The following is a 16,500-nucleotide window of genomic DNA, read 5'->3' as shown; positions in this document are numbered from 1 at the left end:
TCTTAGAACAGGCTTTTCTATCTAATATTTTGTAAACTTTTGTTGACGACGTTCCTAATATTGTTATATTTCACCACATAGCTAGGAAAATACACTTTTTAAAGTATTATCATACCTGTTTTGAGAATTCCATTGTTGAGCCAGGTTGGTAACCCTCAGTTTTGACGATTTTGATGTCGAGCTCCATTGTTGAGCTAGGTTGGTAACCCTCAGTTTTGATGATTTTGATATCGAACTCCATTGTTGAGCTAGGTTGGTAACCCTCAGTCTTGATAATTTTAATGTCGAGCTTACTAACCCTCAGTGTGGATTGAAACTGAGCTTAACTTAATTCGAAAAAAAATGCGAGTGTGGATCCGTCGAGTCGGACCAAACGAGAGTTTGAATATAAGCGAGGATCCGGTCCTGAGCCGAGCTTAGGGGATTTTGTCGAATACGAATTTAAGTCCGACCCCGAGCCGAGCTTAGGGGATTTTGTCGAATACGGATTTAAGTCCGACCCCGAGCCGAGCTTAGGGGATTTTGTCGAATACGAATTTAAATCCGAACCCGAGTCGAGCTTAAGGGATTTTGTCGAATATAGAATTTAGGAACTGAGTTTAACTAAAAAAGAAATTTAAATTCCTAGCGTTCCATGTGCGCGGTATACAGGCTCCATCCAAAGTTTCGAGATGATAAGCGCCCTTTCCGAGGGCTTGCTCGATCATGAACGGTCCTGTCCATTTTGGGGAAAGCTTATGCTCGAGTTGTAGTGGGTGAGCTTTTAAGAGCACCAAGTCACCCTGTAGAAATGCCCGAGGTTTGATCTTCGTTTTATATCGGGCTTCAATCTTTCTTTTCGCCGCCTCGCTGCTGATCTGTGCTTGATCGCGAACCTCTTCTAACTTGTCATGATTGATTTGGAGGCCTTTATCCGATGAAGCTGCATTGAAAACTTGTACTCTCCAGCTAGGTTGGGAGATTTTTATGGGCAACATCGCATCTGTTCCATAAACCAGACAAAATGGAGACTTTCGAGTTGTGGTTTGAGGTGTGGTGTGATAGGATAACAGTATACCGGGCAATAATTCCGGCCAATTATTTTTGGAAGAACATACTTTCCTTCGGATGACCCTTAAGATAATTTTGTTAGCAGCTTTCGCTTGTCCATTGGTTTGCGGATGTTCCACAGAGGAGAAGGATTGTTGGATTCCCCATTCTCTACATGCCTCACGGAGTAATGTGCTGTTGAATTGGGTTCCATTGTCGGACACCAGTCGCCGCGGTACTCCAAAACGACATATGATATTTTGCCACACAAATTTTTTGATCCGAAGCGCCGAGATATGCGCCATCGCTTCGGCTTCTATCCACTTAGTTAAATACTCAATCGCTACTACTAAAAACTTTACTTGTCGTCGTGCCATAGGGAATGGTCCGAGGACATCGATTCCCCAAGTATGGAACGACCAAGGAGATGAGATTGAATGTAATTGCTCGAGTGCGACATGGTGCCAATCTGAGTGTATCTGGCACTGGTTGCATTTTTTTGTATGTTCTAGACAGTCTCTTTGGAGTGTGGGCCAAAAGTAGCATGCTCGGATTACTTTTGTGCTTAATGCACGACCTCCGATATGACTGCCGCAGATACCCTCGTGAAGGTCGGACATGATTCGTGTATAGTCTTTTTTGTCAACGCAAGCAAGCAGAGGTCGCGAAAAAACGAATCTGAATAATCGTCCATCTATGAGGGTGTATCTTGCAGCAGTTTTCTTGATGATGCTTGCTTCCTCTGGGTCTCAGGGGAGTTGTCTGTCAGCTAAATATGTGATGTAGGGCGTCGTCCAGGATGATGATGCTTTGGTTGAGGCCGTTTCGATAGAATTTATGTGAGCTGTAGTGTCAACAGCGGGTTCATTCGAGGTTACTCGTGGGGCGATCAGAGTTTCCCGTATCATCGACTTATGATGTCCAGGTCGAGAATTACTTGCTAGTTTCGCCAAAAGGTCGGCGTGACTATTTTGCTCTCGAGAAACGTGTATGAGTTTGAAAGATGAGAAGGACGAGGTTAAATGATGTACGAACTTCAGGTAGCATGCCAATTGAGGGTCCCGTACTTGGTACTCCCCAGATACCTGACCTGTGATGAGTCTGGAATCGGTCTTTGCTAATAATTGTGATACCCCGAGTTCCTTGGCTAAGAGCATTCTGGCGATGAGGGTTTCGTATTCAGCCTGATTGTTACTAGTTCGGAAAGCAAACTTCAATGCTTGTTCTATCATGTTACCTTCTAGGTCCTCTAGGATGACTCCTCCTTCACTGCCCTTTGTGCTAGACGCACCGTCAACTGAAAGAGTCCACATACATATGGATTCCAGGGGATCTATTTGCTCGGTCGTCGACGTGAGCTCGGCTACAAAGTCGACGAGTATCTGAGCTTTAATGGGACCTCGAGGTTCGTAGCTGATGTTGTACTAGGAGAGCTCGATTGCCCATTTCACCAGGCGCCCGGAAACGTCAGGCTTTTGTAGTATCTGTTTTAACAGCTGGTCGGTCATGATAATAATAGAGTGGGCCTGGAAATAATGACGTAACCTTTGCGACGAAAACACAATCGCTAAGGCAGATTTTTCAATTCCTTGGTACCGTACCTCTGCCCCTCTAAATGTTTTGCTGGTGAAGTATATCAGCCTTTGTTCGTTTTCTTGTTGCTGAACAAGCACCGTACTGACTGCCAGGTCAGTTATGGTGAAGTATAAATTTAAAGGGATTCCCTGTATAGGTCAGCGCAGAACCGGCGGGGAGGCTAGGTAGGCCTTCAGCTCTTGGAAAGCTTCTTCACATTTATCGTCCCACTGGAAACCCATATTTTTTCGTAGACAATGAAAATATGGGTGACCTCGATCTCCTCCTCGGGGTAAGAATCGTGACAAAGAAGCCATGCGTCTCATGAGCCCTTGGACCTCCTTAATATTACGAGGACTCCTCATGTTTATGATAGCTGCGCATTTATCTGGGTTTGCCTCAATCCCTCTTTCTGTTCAGCAAGAATCCGAGAAACTTTCATGCTCTCACACCAAATACACACTTGTTTGGATTGAGCTTCAGACCGTATTTGTTGATGGTGTTAAAGAGCTCAGATAGGTCGGTGGAATGGTCGGTTGGTTGAGTGGAGGTGACGACCATATCATCTACATATACCTGAACATTGCGTTCGATCAATGGGCTCAATATTTTGTCCATGAGCCTTTGATAAGTGGTCCCAACATTTTTCAAACCGAAGGGCATTACCTTATAACAATAATTGGAGGCCTCACCCATGAATGTCGTTTTGTCCTCATCTGCTGGGTGCATCGCTATTTGGTATAGCCAGAGTATGCGTCTAAAAAGCTAAGCATGCCTCGGTCGCGTATGTGACCTGCTGACAGGAGCTTCGCGATTTCTGCTCGGACGGCTTCAAGTTTTTCTGGCGACATCTTTCTTCTACGCTGCATCTTAGGTTTTGCCGAGAGATTCACGTTTAACTTGTGGCTCATAAAATCCGGGTCTATCCCGACCATGTCGCTAGGTTGCCAAGCGAAGGAGGCTGAATTGCCTCGGATGATGCCCAGGAGTTTCTGTTCGGTGTCAGCGTCTAAGTCATCTCCGATCTTGACGAAATGCCCCTTGCTAATTTCAACTTACTTGGTTCCCCCCATTGGTTGGGGTCTGCGTTCCTTCTAGGATCCTTGCGATTCGGTAATGGGAAGTAATCCTTCGAAGGAAATGGCGATAGTGTAGGTGGATCGCCGCATCTTGAGACTATTCTCGTAACATTTCCTGGCGGTGGCTTGGTCGACCTTTAGGGTGACGATTTTCCCCTCGGTAGTCGGGAACTTGACTTTGAGATGGCTGGTGAAAATGACAGCTTCGAGTCGATTAAGTGATGGCCGCCCCAATAAGACGTTGTAAGATGAAAGGTGATTGGACGACTATGAAGCGTATGGTGATGGTTTTTGAAGCATCCTCATCCTCGCCAGCAGCGAACGTGGTGCGTAGATCAACGTATCCCCTTACTTCTACAGGATCGCCAGAAAAACCTACCAGCACACCATCAAACGGTCTTTGTTGATTCAAAGGTATACTGAAGGCTGACCAGAACATAACGTCGGCTGAGCTGCCCTGGTATTCCAGGACGCGATGGACCCTTCTTCCCATTGCGATCATGGATATAACCACAGGGTCATCTTCGTGGGGAACGATGTCTGATCGGTCGGCATTAGAGAACGTGATTTCGGGCGTCGGGGTTCGAGCGAGCATTATACCCGTCGTCATTATGCTTCTACAATATCGTTTTCTGCTTGCTGATGTGGTGCCACCTCCAGAAAATCCTCCTACGATCGTCAACAAATCGCCCAACACAGGGATTTTTTGAGGAGTTTGAGTTTGGGGCGCTGCTTTGTTTTTTTGAGGGGCTCAAAGGTGTTTATCGAGGTATCCCTTATCTTTTAATCGTAATAGTTGTTCTGTCAATGTAAAGCAACGTTCTGTGTCGTGGCCCCAGGCTTGGTGAAATTCGCACCAGGTCTTTTGATCGCGGCCCAACGTTCTTGTGGTCGGCTCGGGAAAGCGGAGATGTACATTAACATCGACATCTTTTAGAACATCGATTTTGGTAGATTTAAGTTGTAGCTGGGGACGAAAGTTGCCGCTACTTCGCCCTGTCCGATTGATAATGGAAGTTTGGGCGATGTAAGGTGCATACCTCCAGTCTGGTTGTCTGGCCTTGTCGGCATCGTCGTACCTTTTTCGAGGAGCTTTTGTCTTTGCATCTCCCTCCGACCTACGTTCCTGGCGTCGCTTGTGGCGCATCACGTCATCGGCCTCTATGTGGATAGATGCCCTGACTCTAATTTCAGCTAGCGAGATAGCCAGGTTTCTGACTAGAGAATCACTGAAGGAGTTGGCGCGCAGTCCCTTAAGGAAAGCGTCTACCAGAATTTCTTCGTCTGAATTAGAGATGCTAGTGCTGGCGTCACAAAAGCGGTTTATATATTCTCGAAGGGGCTCGTTCGATCCTTGTCTTATGTCAAAAAGGTATGTGATCCGTGGCGGTTTTGCTCTGTTTGCCGCGAACCGCTCGATGAATAATCGCGTGAAAACTGGAAAGGATGTGATGGTACCCTTTTGGATCCCTCCGAACCACTTGAGTGCTCCATGGGCTAGTGTGCCTACGAAGACTTTGCATTTTATCGCATCGCTTCCTCCGGAGATAAGAATCTGGGCTCTAAAAGCCTTCAAGTGTGCTTCTGGATCTGAGGTGCCTGTGTATGGGGGTAACTTGGGCATGATGTATTGATGTGGGACCTGTTCAGACATAATGGCAGGGGAGAAAGGATGACTTTCGTCGTCCGTTATTTCGGATAGACGTCGACCTCGTATCCAATCCTCTCAGACCTGGAGGCGGCGTAAAAGATCTCCGTTGGACCGCTGTACGGTATCTTGTTCGCGTAAGGTGTCTTCTATTCTGCGTCTGACATCCTAGCCGCTTGACGGGCTGTGGCATGCTCCTCTTGAACCTCATTGGCCCGATTGTGCGCTTCATCTGCTCGTTGTCGGATTCGTTCGTTTTCACGCCTTAATTCATTGATCTGCTGTAAAAGCTCTGCTACGGTAGGAGGTGATGCATTGTTGGGTGGTGAATGGTTTGGGGGATTTTCACTGGCATTCGGATTTCTCACCATGATGGATGCGTAAGGAATAGGGCCTGGGAATCTGTTTTACCAGGGCCCCACGGTGGGCGCCAATCTGTTCTCGGATGAGCGAGAAGACCTTATCGAGTAGCCTCGAATCTTCTCTTAGAACAGAATTTGTTTTTCCCTCCCCCCTATTTCTTGTCTTTTCTCGGGGCCCTTCCTCCCCTTTTATCTCCTCGTCGTCCCTTGTCGTGGTCCAGTTACCCCTGAACATCGAGGGAGTAAGTTACCGAGGATTTAGGATATAGTGGTCAGCTCACCCGAGAATCCCGAGCGTTTCGGTTTCTCGACGTGGCAGACTGGTCAAAAGTGAACCTCCTAGCTGACATACGTTGCGTTAAGTTCGGTTGCGTAGACCGAGTAAAGATCAGCTCAGCAGGGGTACAAGTCTTAATATCCATCTAACTCTATGCATCCTTTGTGTTTGTAAGTTTTCAAAATTTGAAAGGTGAATTTCGTTGTTCATGTCATTTATGGATTGCCCTTATTACACCCTTCGTTTAAAACCATCCTCTCTCCTGCATCAGACGTTCAAACTTGCGTGTTCAATTGGACCCTATCCAATCGACTAAGTCACCAAAGTAATACCACCACGCGCCACTCCCGAAAGTCACACCTCAACCACTCGGCGCCACCAGACAAGACGGTGACGTATTACGTTTTACCATCAATAAAAAACCCACGCGCGCACACATCATCATCTTCATCATTAGTTTTACCACAGATAAATAAATAAATAAATTTTAATTTATTGACGGTCTAAAATCGTTCTCATTCACCACCAAACTATTATCCTAATCAAATTTTCGCGCGGGCAGTGATTTTTTCTTATTATTCTTTGGATAATTTTTTGTTTCGTACTCAATAGTTATATTTGTGAGATTGGATATCATATTTTTTTAATATTTACAAATATTTGTAACTATTTAAAAAAAAATTTAATATTTAATGAGATATTTTAAAAAAAGTAAAATTTTTTTAAAATTAATTGATAAAAAATAACTCATTCAATTTTAATGTATTAATGTTTTAATCATGTTTTTTTTAATTTAAACTAAAATATAATATATATGGTATCTACGGATATAAGATACAGATACTATTATACTCATACTCATCTATTAATACGGATATAAAAAATACTCGAATTTATTATCTGCGGATAACCATTTGTTACCCGTTAGTTATCCGTGAGTATTAGAGATCCTATGTAGGACACTTTCTAGCATCAACCACCACTTTGCGTGTTTGTATATATAGCAAGTACATGAATTTTCTCACTCATACACTTCAAAATTCAATAATTCTATGAATTGCTTAGTGTTGCCATTATCGTTGATCCGAAGACGCTCCATGAGATATCAGCACCTAAGCAAGGAGAAAGAATCTGAAAACCCTATAACCGTGGTGGTCGGAAAAGAGAAAAGGGTGTTCCTTGTGGAGCCTTTCATATTAGAGGAGAACCCCTTTCGGGTGTTGATGGACACGTCGAAGAGGAAGATGGGAAAAGATCCAAAGGACAAGGATAATCATCATCTCCATCATAAACGTAATAGAGTGGTCTTGGTCGATGTTGATGCGATTTTGTTCGAGCACATGCTCTGGCTCATGTATAATGATTTCTCTTCTTTCTTCAACCTTAATTTGAACGACATTATTGACTTCTACGCTCAGGATGTTTAATCCTAACACTGTTACTTATGAGCTGTACATTAACGTAGAAAGCATACTATGTTTTAGTGATTTCAGTTAGGCTTAAATATGTATTTGATCTCTATTTTTACTGTTTTTATTTAATTTGGTCATCATTTCAGTTTTGTATTCAATTAGATTCTCATTTTCGTCAAATTTTAGTCAATTTAGTCATTTTTATTAACGGTGTTTAGATAAATAATATTTTTGAACAGTACATGTCACGTGTCAGCTCCTAGTTTTTTTTTAATTTTTTAAAAATTTTTAAATTTTTAAATTTTTTAAATTTTTGAATTTTTTTAAATTTTTAAATTTTATAAAAATTGGCCACATGTCAAATCATAATTGTGCCGTCAAATCACAATTGTGCCACGTGTCAAATCATATTAATGCCTCGTGTCAGTATGTGGTTATGTTATTTTTTGTGTTCAATTTAGTTTCTATATTCGTTATTTTGTTCAATTTAGTCCAAATTCTTGTTAAAATAAATCAAAATTTCCCTTTAAAATTGACACCAAATTTAATATCTTTTATAAAAATTATACTAATTTTTTTTTAAATTGAAATTTTTATTAATTATTTTTGAAATTCAATTATAATTTATTATATTTAATAATAAATTGATTCTAATTCTTATAATCAATAGAGGTGCAATTAATAGGGGTTGATTTTTGTAACTTATAATCAAATCTAGAATACATAAGACGTACATCCCATTAGATGATAAAAAAATTGTACAAAAAGTAGTAGACACCTACCCAATTATTTGTTTTTGTGTCCTACCTTTTTGCTTATCTGATTTGGCCTTTTTTTTTTACAAGCTAGCAATCTAGTGCAAATAAGGATTGATTTTTGTAACTTATAATCGAATTTGGAGTAAACAAGAGCTATATCCCATTGGATTATAAAAAAGATTGATTAGTAAATTTTAAAACATTGTACGAAAAGTAATACGCAGTTCTCCAATTATTTGTTCTTTGTGCATTTGTCTATCTGGTTTGGCCTATTTTATTTTTCAAGCCAGCCACCTAGTGCAAACAATCAGATTTGATTTTTTTAACTTATAATCAAATTCGGGGTACATAAGGCGTACATCCCATTGGAGGATAAAAAAAGATTGATTAGCAAATTTTAATAAATTTTACTAAAAATAATATGTAGCTTCCCACTTATTTGTTTATTATGCCTCACTTATTTGCCTATCTAGTTTGGTCTATTTTTTTATTCAAACTAGCCACCTAGTGCAAGCCATAAGGATTGTTTTTTTTAACGCTCTCCACATATTTGTTCTTTGTGCCCCACTTATTTGCCTAACTGGTTTTACCTATTTTTTTATTAAAGTTAGCCACCTACTACAAGCAATAAGGGTTAGTTTTTGTAACTTATAATCAAAATCGGGGTACATAAGAGGTACATCCCATTGGATTATAAAAAAGATTGATTAGTAAATTTTAAAACATTGTACGAAATTTTAAAACATTGTACGAAAAGTAATACGCAGTTCCCCAATTATTTGTTCTTTGTGCATTTGTCTGTCTAGTTTGGCCTATTTTATTTTTCAAGCCAGCCACCTAGTGCAAACAATCAGATTTGATTTTTTTAACTTATAATCAAATTCGGGGTACATAAGGCGTACATTCCATTGGATGATACAAAAAGATTGATTAGCAAATTTTAATAAATTTTACTAAAAATAATATGTAGTTTCCCACTTATTTGTTTATTATGCCTCACTTATTTGTCTATCTAGTTTGGCCTATTTTTTTATTCAAACTAGCCACCTAGTGCAAGCCATAAGGATTGTTTTTTAACCGCTCTCCCATAAGGATTATTTTTTAACCGCTCTCCACATATTTGTTTTTCACATATTTGTTCTTTGTGTCCCACTTATTTGTCTAACTAGTTTTACCTATTTTTTTATTAAAGTCAGCCATCTACTACAAGCAATAAGGGTTAGTTTTTGTAACTTATAATCAAAATCGGGTACATAAGACGTACATCCATTTGGATAGAAAAAAATATTGATTAGTAAATTCTAAAAAATTGTACGAAAAATAATACGAAAAATTCTTTTTTTTCAAGCCAACCACCTAGTGCAAGCAATCAGGATTGATTTTTTTAATTTATAATAAATTCAGAGTACATAAGAGGAACATCCCATTGGATGAAAAAAACATTGATTAATAAATTTTAAAAAACGAAAAGTAATATTAAGTATTTGTTCTTTGTGCCACCACACTTATTTGCGTATCTAGTTTGACCTACAAGATTTATTAGTAAATTTTAAAATTTTTTACGAGAAGTAATACTCAGCTTCCCACTTATTTGTCTATTATGACCCACTTATTAAATCAAATAATAGAAATATTCCATTTTGAATATTCTATCTCATTTATTTACTATCAAAAAAAAGTATATAAATCAAATAACTAGAATTAATAACTGAAAAAAATAAAGAGCGAGTCAGTATTAAAAAGAAATAAGAATAAAATAAGAAGAAATATGAAATAAAAAAATCACCTCATAGGGGGAATCTATTTAAAAGTCCAATTACTATATTTAATTACTCTTTTTCCTATCTAGTTTGGTCTATTTTTTATTTCAAGCCAACCAGCTAGTGCAAACTATAAAGATTGATTCTTATATCTTATAATCAAATTCATGTTACATAAAAAGTACATCCCAGTGGTCCCATTGAATAATAAGAAAAGATTGAGTAATAAATTTTAAAAAATTGTACAAAAAGTAATACGCAGCTCCCCACTTATTTGACTATCTGGTCTGACCTTTTTTTTCTCAAGCCAGCAAGTAATAAAGATTGATTTTTATAACTTATAATAAAATTTGTGTACATAAGAAGTGCATCCCTTTGGATCATAAAAAAAAAGGTTGATCAATAAATTTTAAAAAATGGTGCAAAGTAATATGCACCTCCCCACTTATTTGTTCTTTGTGCCCCACTTATTTGCCTATCTGATTTGACCTTTTTTTTTTCAAGTCAGCCACTAGTGCAAGAATAGAATTAAGGATTCATTTTTGTAACTTATAATACATTCCATTGTACGAAAAGTAATACGCAGCTCTCTACTTATTTATTTATTATGCTCCATTTATTTAAAATTAAAGATAAAATTTATCCTTCGGCTTAAACATACCTAATAATTTGAAAGTTATACAAAAAAATTCAAAGAATCTAAAAACATTTAAGAAAAATAAACAAAAAAAAATAGAGTAGAGGACAAATGTTATATTGCTCAAAGATAATTAGAAAAAACAAATTTAAACGAAAAACTTAAAAAATTCATAAACACATTAGAATATCCAACCTGTAATATTGGTTTTCGAAATACAAACATCTTATCCTATCTTGTAGGCTATATGAAGGGGCAGATCTTAGTATAGGTTTAGGGCCCTTTCCCCTCCCCTCCCCCATTTTCTTTTCTATGTCGCGGTAATATATATATATATATATATATATATATATATATATATATATATATATATATATATATATATATATATATATATATATATATATGTATTTTTTTTTATTTTTTAAATTGTAATGCATTTGATATTTTTAAAAATTTTATACATTTCTTGTGTTAAATTTGTTTTTATTTTCTGAGTTTTGATATGAAATTAAAATTCGTCCTTAGCTGAAACTTTAATATAGTTTGGTCTCTAAATGTTAGAAATGAATTGATATAGTTCTTTTAATCCAATTACTTTAAATTTCTTTTAAAGTACAGACGCATTTCATGCTAGCATTTAAGTTGTTTATACTGTCTGAATATCTACTGAAAAACACGTTTGACACATAAAAAAAGTTAACGTAATTGGGTAAAAGGACTATATCCATTTATTTTTAAAGTTTAAAGACTAGAATGTATCAAAATTTCAAATAGTGACGAATTTTAATTTTGCGTCAAAATTCATAGACTAAAAACATATTTAACATTTTATTTTGGCATCCCTTGATCTGAAGATCCGCCATTGGCTACATGTAAAATGATAAACATAAATAATCAATAAACATAGCAAATTACCCAAATATTATGAATATAATAACAGAACAACATACTGCACTGTACCTACACAACCTGTAAACATATTACAATATCTAATACATAATAATAATAATAATAATAATAATAATAATAATAATAGTTTCCAAAATACAAAATGTTATCAATCTCTAAAACTTAGTATAGAACACAAACTTATTATTTCACATTTTGTAGATTATCATTATTGTGTAACGAAAATATTTCTAAATCATTGAAATCTAATTATATTCTTGAGTAATATAAATATGATTATATCCCTAAATAAGACCAATCTTTATTATATATATATATATATATATATATGAATAATAACAATCTTGCTATATCACTTAATAATATGGATATTATTATGTCTTTGAATGATAGGAATTTGATTAATATGTCACCACAAAAGTCATAATAAAGGTAACAACAACATTGTAACTATTTGATTTATTTGATTGACATATATTTAAAATAAAATAAACCTATTTTAAAAAATCTAGAATCATCCAAATGCAAAATAATGCAAGAATATTAAGTTATAATAAAACACATATAGTTGATAATCAGAAAAAAAAAATAAAGACATTTTTTAATGAAAAAACAAATGATTCTTAAACAAATTAGCAAACACACATGCGGTCACATTTTTAAATTTTTATAAAAATTTGAGTTAAAATCAATAAAGAATATATAATTAATTTTTAAAATAATTGTTAGATGTTAGTTAGCAAAATAAAATATACATACAAAAGAGGTTTTTAAAATAACAATTAAGAAGAGATGGTTAGAATAACGGTAAACTATTTATAAAATAATTAATTTTTTAAAAAATAATTAATTTTTAAAATAATAATTAAGGGTAAAAGTAAAAATATGAAATATGGACACAAAAGATAGTATCTCTTTTCTTTATATATTGTTATAGATAAAATAATTTCTCAATCAAAAATAGTTTAATGATGTATGGTTCTTGCCACAACTTAACAAAATCTCAAATAGAATCCCAACAAATAATGACAAAATAGCAAACATTATAAAAAATGATCTAACTTGTTTTTGGTTTTTAATATACAACTCATTAAGTAAGAACCAAAATTTATATACAAAAGAAAAACTTTCATTAAACATACAACCACAAAGCACAAATAACCAAAATGTTCAAGGAATGATGTTAAGGAACATCTAACCCATTAATTTCAATTCTTCATCTCTAAACCCTTCAATGGTAACTAACCCTAACTTATGAAAGAAATACCAAATGACACAATGCAAAAAATAGAAAAGATGTAACAACCAAAATACCATAAATCACAACTAATCTAGAAACCATAATATACATGGAAAATATAAAAAATAACCTATTTTTTTTTCTAGCATAAGATGTCACAAACTCCAATTATAATTTGGCACTATGCTACCTCGTTTGCAACTTGCATACAAGTTTCAAACTTTCACCCACAAAATTCATACCAAGCACAAACCAAAGCTTTTATGACCAAAATATAGCAAACCCTAAGTTTAGAAAAAAAACATAAAATACATGATGATTAAATAAGTAAAATTATACCAACTTGAATTAAGAGTGACATTACAAATCCAAAAAAAAAAAACCCAACAAATATATTTGATGCTTATGTTCACAAACCCATAAGAAACTCAACCCAATAAAAAACTAAGAACGTCAAGGATAGGTATCTGCCAGAACAAAGAAGAAGAAGAAGAAACTCAATCCAAAAACTAAAAATACATAGAATCTAAATGAAGAATTAAGCCAAAAACTAAGAAAGAAGAAGAAACTCAATCCAAAAACTAAAAATACATAGAATCTAAATTAAGAATTAAGCCAAAAACTAAGAATGGCATAGATGAGTATAGTTCAGAACAAAGCAGAAGAAGAATTAATTTGATGTCATTATTACACACATACAGAAAAAAAAAATTCTTTTAAAATGAAAAGACGAAAACCAAATCAAGAAAACCTAATTTGATAAAGAAGATGTAAAGGAAAAACCTTTGATGATGATGAAGAATAAGACCTTCGATGAAGGAATCATTTTTTGATCAAAGCTTGAACCTTCCAACCTTCAATCGTCAAAATCATCTTCAATCGCCCTCTCCTTTCCATGTCCGACGATGCTTTCAACCTTTCAACACAGAGCGCATAAAAAATTAAAAGGAAAAAAAGAAGAAAAATCTTAGGACAAGGGTGGCTAGAAAGAAGACACCGAGATTGAATAAATGAAGAGAATAAAATTGAAAGAGGAGAATATGCCGGGAAGGGGAGAAAGACTAGATAACCAGTGGAGAAAATGGAAAAGGTGAATAAAAAAGGGTAGCGTAGCCAATTTGTGATTTGAGAAAATGAATCAGAGGCGGGATAATCAAACAAATGTGAAATGACCAAAAAGCAAAAGAAATGGACAACTGTCATGATTTCAGATTGGGGTATTTAGATCTATTCCATTGCAGTTTGGTTTCATAGTAGACAAAGTCTATCACTGCAGTTATACTTCAATAGTGGAAACATTCGAATTAAGGAATAAAATTTCATGCAATAGTTGGGATTTTCATATTTTATCAAGGCAAAAGTTTACAACAGTGCCAAACTACCAGACATGTTTCCAAACAATCATTAAATATTAATTTTGCAGGGTCCAAATCAAAGATACAGGATTCGTACAAATATCCAACATACATTGCACATAAAAAACAAACTGCAAATCCATCTCAATTTTCAAATCCGAATAACAAAATCCATCTAGATGCATTTATAATATTAAGTTTGGATGGTCCAAATCAATATTACAGAGTGAACACAAGATGAACAATCATTAACTAAATTGCAAATGCATAATCCGAATTTTCAATCTATACGAAATCAAATGTTCATTTCCATTCAAGAATGACATAATCGTTATTGTAATCCAATCATGCACCCAAGAAGATAAGCACAACATATCTCGTGGGCAGACTTTCCAAAGCCATGGACGATTATTGAAATTCATTAATGTTGCAAACATAGAAATTTCCCTCAAAACATGTCAGACATGGTTTTGGGACAGAGTGTTTGCTGAAATAAATATAACAATAGTATTCAAATAACATTTAAAATTTAAATTAGGAAAAGAAGTGAAGATGTTGCACTGATTAAAGCCTGAAAGATCACTAATAATCATATTCAGACAAGATTGTTATTATTATTATTATCACAAGATTAAGAAGATGTGCAAACATCATTGCTTGATACAACAAAAACTTTGCTCACATTTTTCACATCAGAATCTATCATTAGATCTCCATCCTCATCAGAACACATTAACTTCAACAGCCTCTGGAACTGTTTTCCATTGTGCAGCAAGTCAATCAGTCATAACACTCATTTTAAAGCATAGAGAATTCAAAAACTTATATCATATCAACTTTAAAATTACTAAAATTTAAATAGAAAAGAATGTGTTAAGCATTAACAATAACACTAAGGCTAGGTTCTGTTATCAGAACTACGAGCTGCATCAGTAGCATCAACAGCAACAACACATTGTTAATTAATAGTATAAATAACAAAATCATTAAAATAATGAAGACTCAAAGTCAAAGACAAGGGAGTACCTGTTGGTGCGTTCTAATCCTACCTTCAAGGGATAATACCAACTGCTTCCATGGTTCTGCTTCTGGTGCAGGACCAGTTTTCAAGGATTTTAGTACTACTTGACAGTACCTGAACTGCATAATAACAACAAGGACAGTATAACAATGTACAGATAATAACAAGAAGGCTGAAATGGAAGCAAAATAAACGGAGAGTGTCCAAGTACCTTCCAAATTTCATATGATTAAGTCCTCTGTTCAAGTAACTGTTAGGTTAGATCAGTTCTGAGTACTCCTAATACATCTCACAAAACAAATGCGATCACATTTAATATAATATTGAGTTTAGTGGTCATGCAAGAAATCTTTTATTTAAACTGGCAATTATAATTCATCAGTATAAAGTCTTGTGTACTTTATATTCTCAATTAGAATTAGTCATTAATGTACCTTTTAATGTAAAATTCATCAAATTTATATATATGGTAGTTCGTGATTGAATACACTATCGATGCATGGGCTATTTTATCACTTTTATCAGAGAAAAATAAATGCTAAGACACATGTATTTCAGCAGACAAGACATTACAAAATCATACAGAATGCACGGTTTATAAAATGTCACATTCCTACGTTGATAAACCTAGGTATGAACATCGTAAAATCCTATGAAATCAAGCAATCGGGAACCAGAAAAGTACAATTGAGAGAGGAAAGGATAGCAAATAGTGCAGACCGAACAGTAGAACCATCAAGATCAAATCAAGAAGCTGATCTTGCCTTTTAACAAAAAAATTTGAAGTTTATAAAACGAAGAGAGGGTAAAGAAAAAATGGAAGAGTTTATAAAATCTTGAAAAAGGACAATAACTGGAAAAGATATATCCTGAGTTTCTTTGAATTTAATTCCAGGTAATTAACAAAGACTAATCTTGAAAACAGAACACTTAACTTCAATTTCAAGAAACTTGAAAACCAATAATTATATACAAACGATAAATTAAATAAAATAAAGCAGAACCTCATCAATTGTGAAACCATCACTAGCATATGTCAATCAATTATACTCGTTGGCGTATCAAGAGGATCCTTCGTCCCTGACGTAACTTTTTTTTTTATCACCATCTCGGTTGATCTCCAACCATATTTGACATGACTGCAACGATAGCAGCTTGTGAGAGTGAGAGAAGATGAGGCGAGAGGGAGAAAAATAGACGAAATAGAATGTATGAGGATCCCAAGAGTTTCAAAGAGAAATGTTTAACTCTTACAAAAGAAATTCTTTTATAGTCAGTCAAGGAAGATGGTACGGGTGTTAAAAATGAATTTTATATAAAACTAGTTAAATAACTTCTAATAATATTTAAAAGATAAAAAAGTTATATATATATATATTTGTGTAAATGTTAAAAAAAGAAAAAAGATTAAAAATAATTATTATTCATATAAAAT

At 35.1% G+C, this 16,500-nt stretch overlaps 2 protein-coding genes and 1 long non-coding RNA gene across 12 annotated transcripts; 1 reads left to right on the top strand and 2 right to left on the bottom strand.

The window, feature by feature from the left end:
• Positions 1-4,434: 4,434 nt before the first annotated feature.
• Positions 4,435-5,337, bottom strand: LOC114175501 (uncharacterized). Its single transcript, XM_028060257.2, has one exon. It carries the CDS (start codon positions 5,335-5,337, stop codon positions 4,435-4,437), a length of 903 nt encoding a protein of 300 aa, XP_027916058.2.
• Positions 5,338-6,892: 1,555 nt separating this feature from the next.
• On the top strand, positions 6,893-7,786 carry LOC114175701 (uncharacterized). The gene has a single exon (XM_028060486.2). The coding sequence runs from the start codon at positions 7,023-7,025 to the stop codon at positions 7,395-7,397; it is 375 nt and encodes a 124-aa protein (XP_027916287.1). The 5' UTR covers positions 6,893-7,022; the 3' UTR covers positions 7,398-7,786.
• A 3,213-nt stretch (positions 7,787-10,999) lies between these two features.
• On the bottom strand, positions 11,000-16,289 carry LOC146887945 (uncharacterized). Of its 10 annotated transcripts, none has more exons than XR_014993549.1 (6): positions 16,070-16,289; positions 15,277-15,303; positions 15,071-15,179; positions 14,727-14,798; positions 13,473-13,605; positions 11,000-11,406 (listed from the first exon to the last, which is right to left on the bottom strand). It is a non-coding gene; the product is annotated as an uncharacterized LOC146887945 (long non-coding RNA). The 10 variants fall into 10 exon arrangements; XR_014993550.1 differs by lacking the exon at positions 11,000-11,406 and adding an exon at positions 12,397-13,156; XR_014993555.1 differs by lacking the exon at positions 11,000-11,406 and having other exon boundaries at positions 13,263-13,605; positions 15,071-15,184; positions 15,277-15,344.
• Between the last annotated feature and the right edge of the window lie 211 nt (positions 16,290-16,500).

Source organism: Vigna unguiculata, chromosome 3, assembly GCF_037176805.1.
Source record: "Vigna unguiculata cultivar grain cowpea cultivar isolate G323 ecotype 2 chromosome 3, ASM3717680v1, whole genome shotgun sequence".
Classification (NCBI taxonomy): Eukaryota; Viridiplantae; Streptophyta; class Magnoliopsida; order Fabales; family Fabaceae; genus Vigna; species Vigna unguiculata.
Note: the sequence above shows the minus strand (reverse complement) of the source record. Positions and strands in the feature narration are given on the sequence as shown.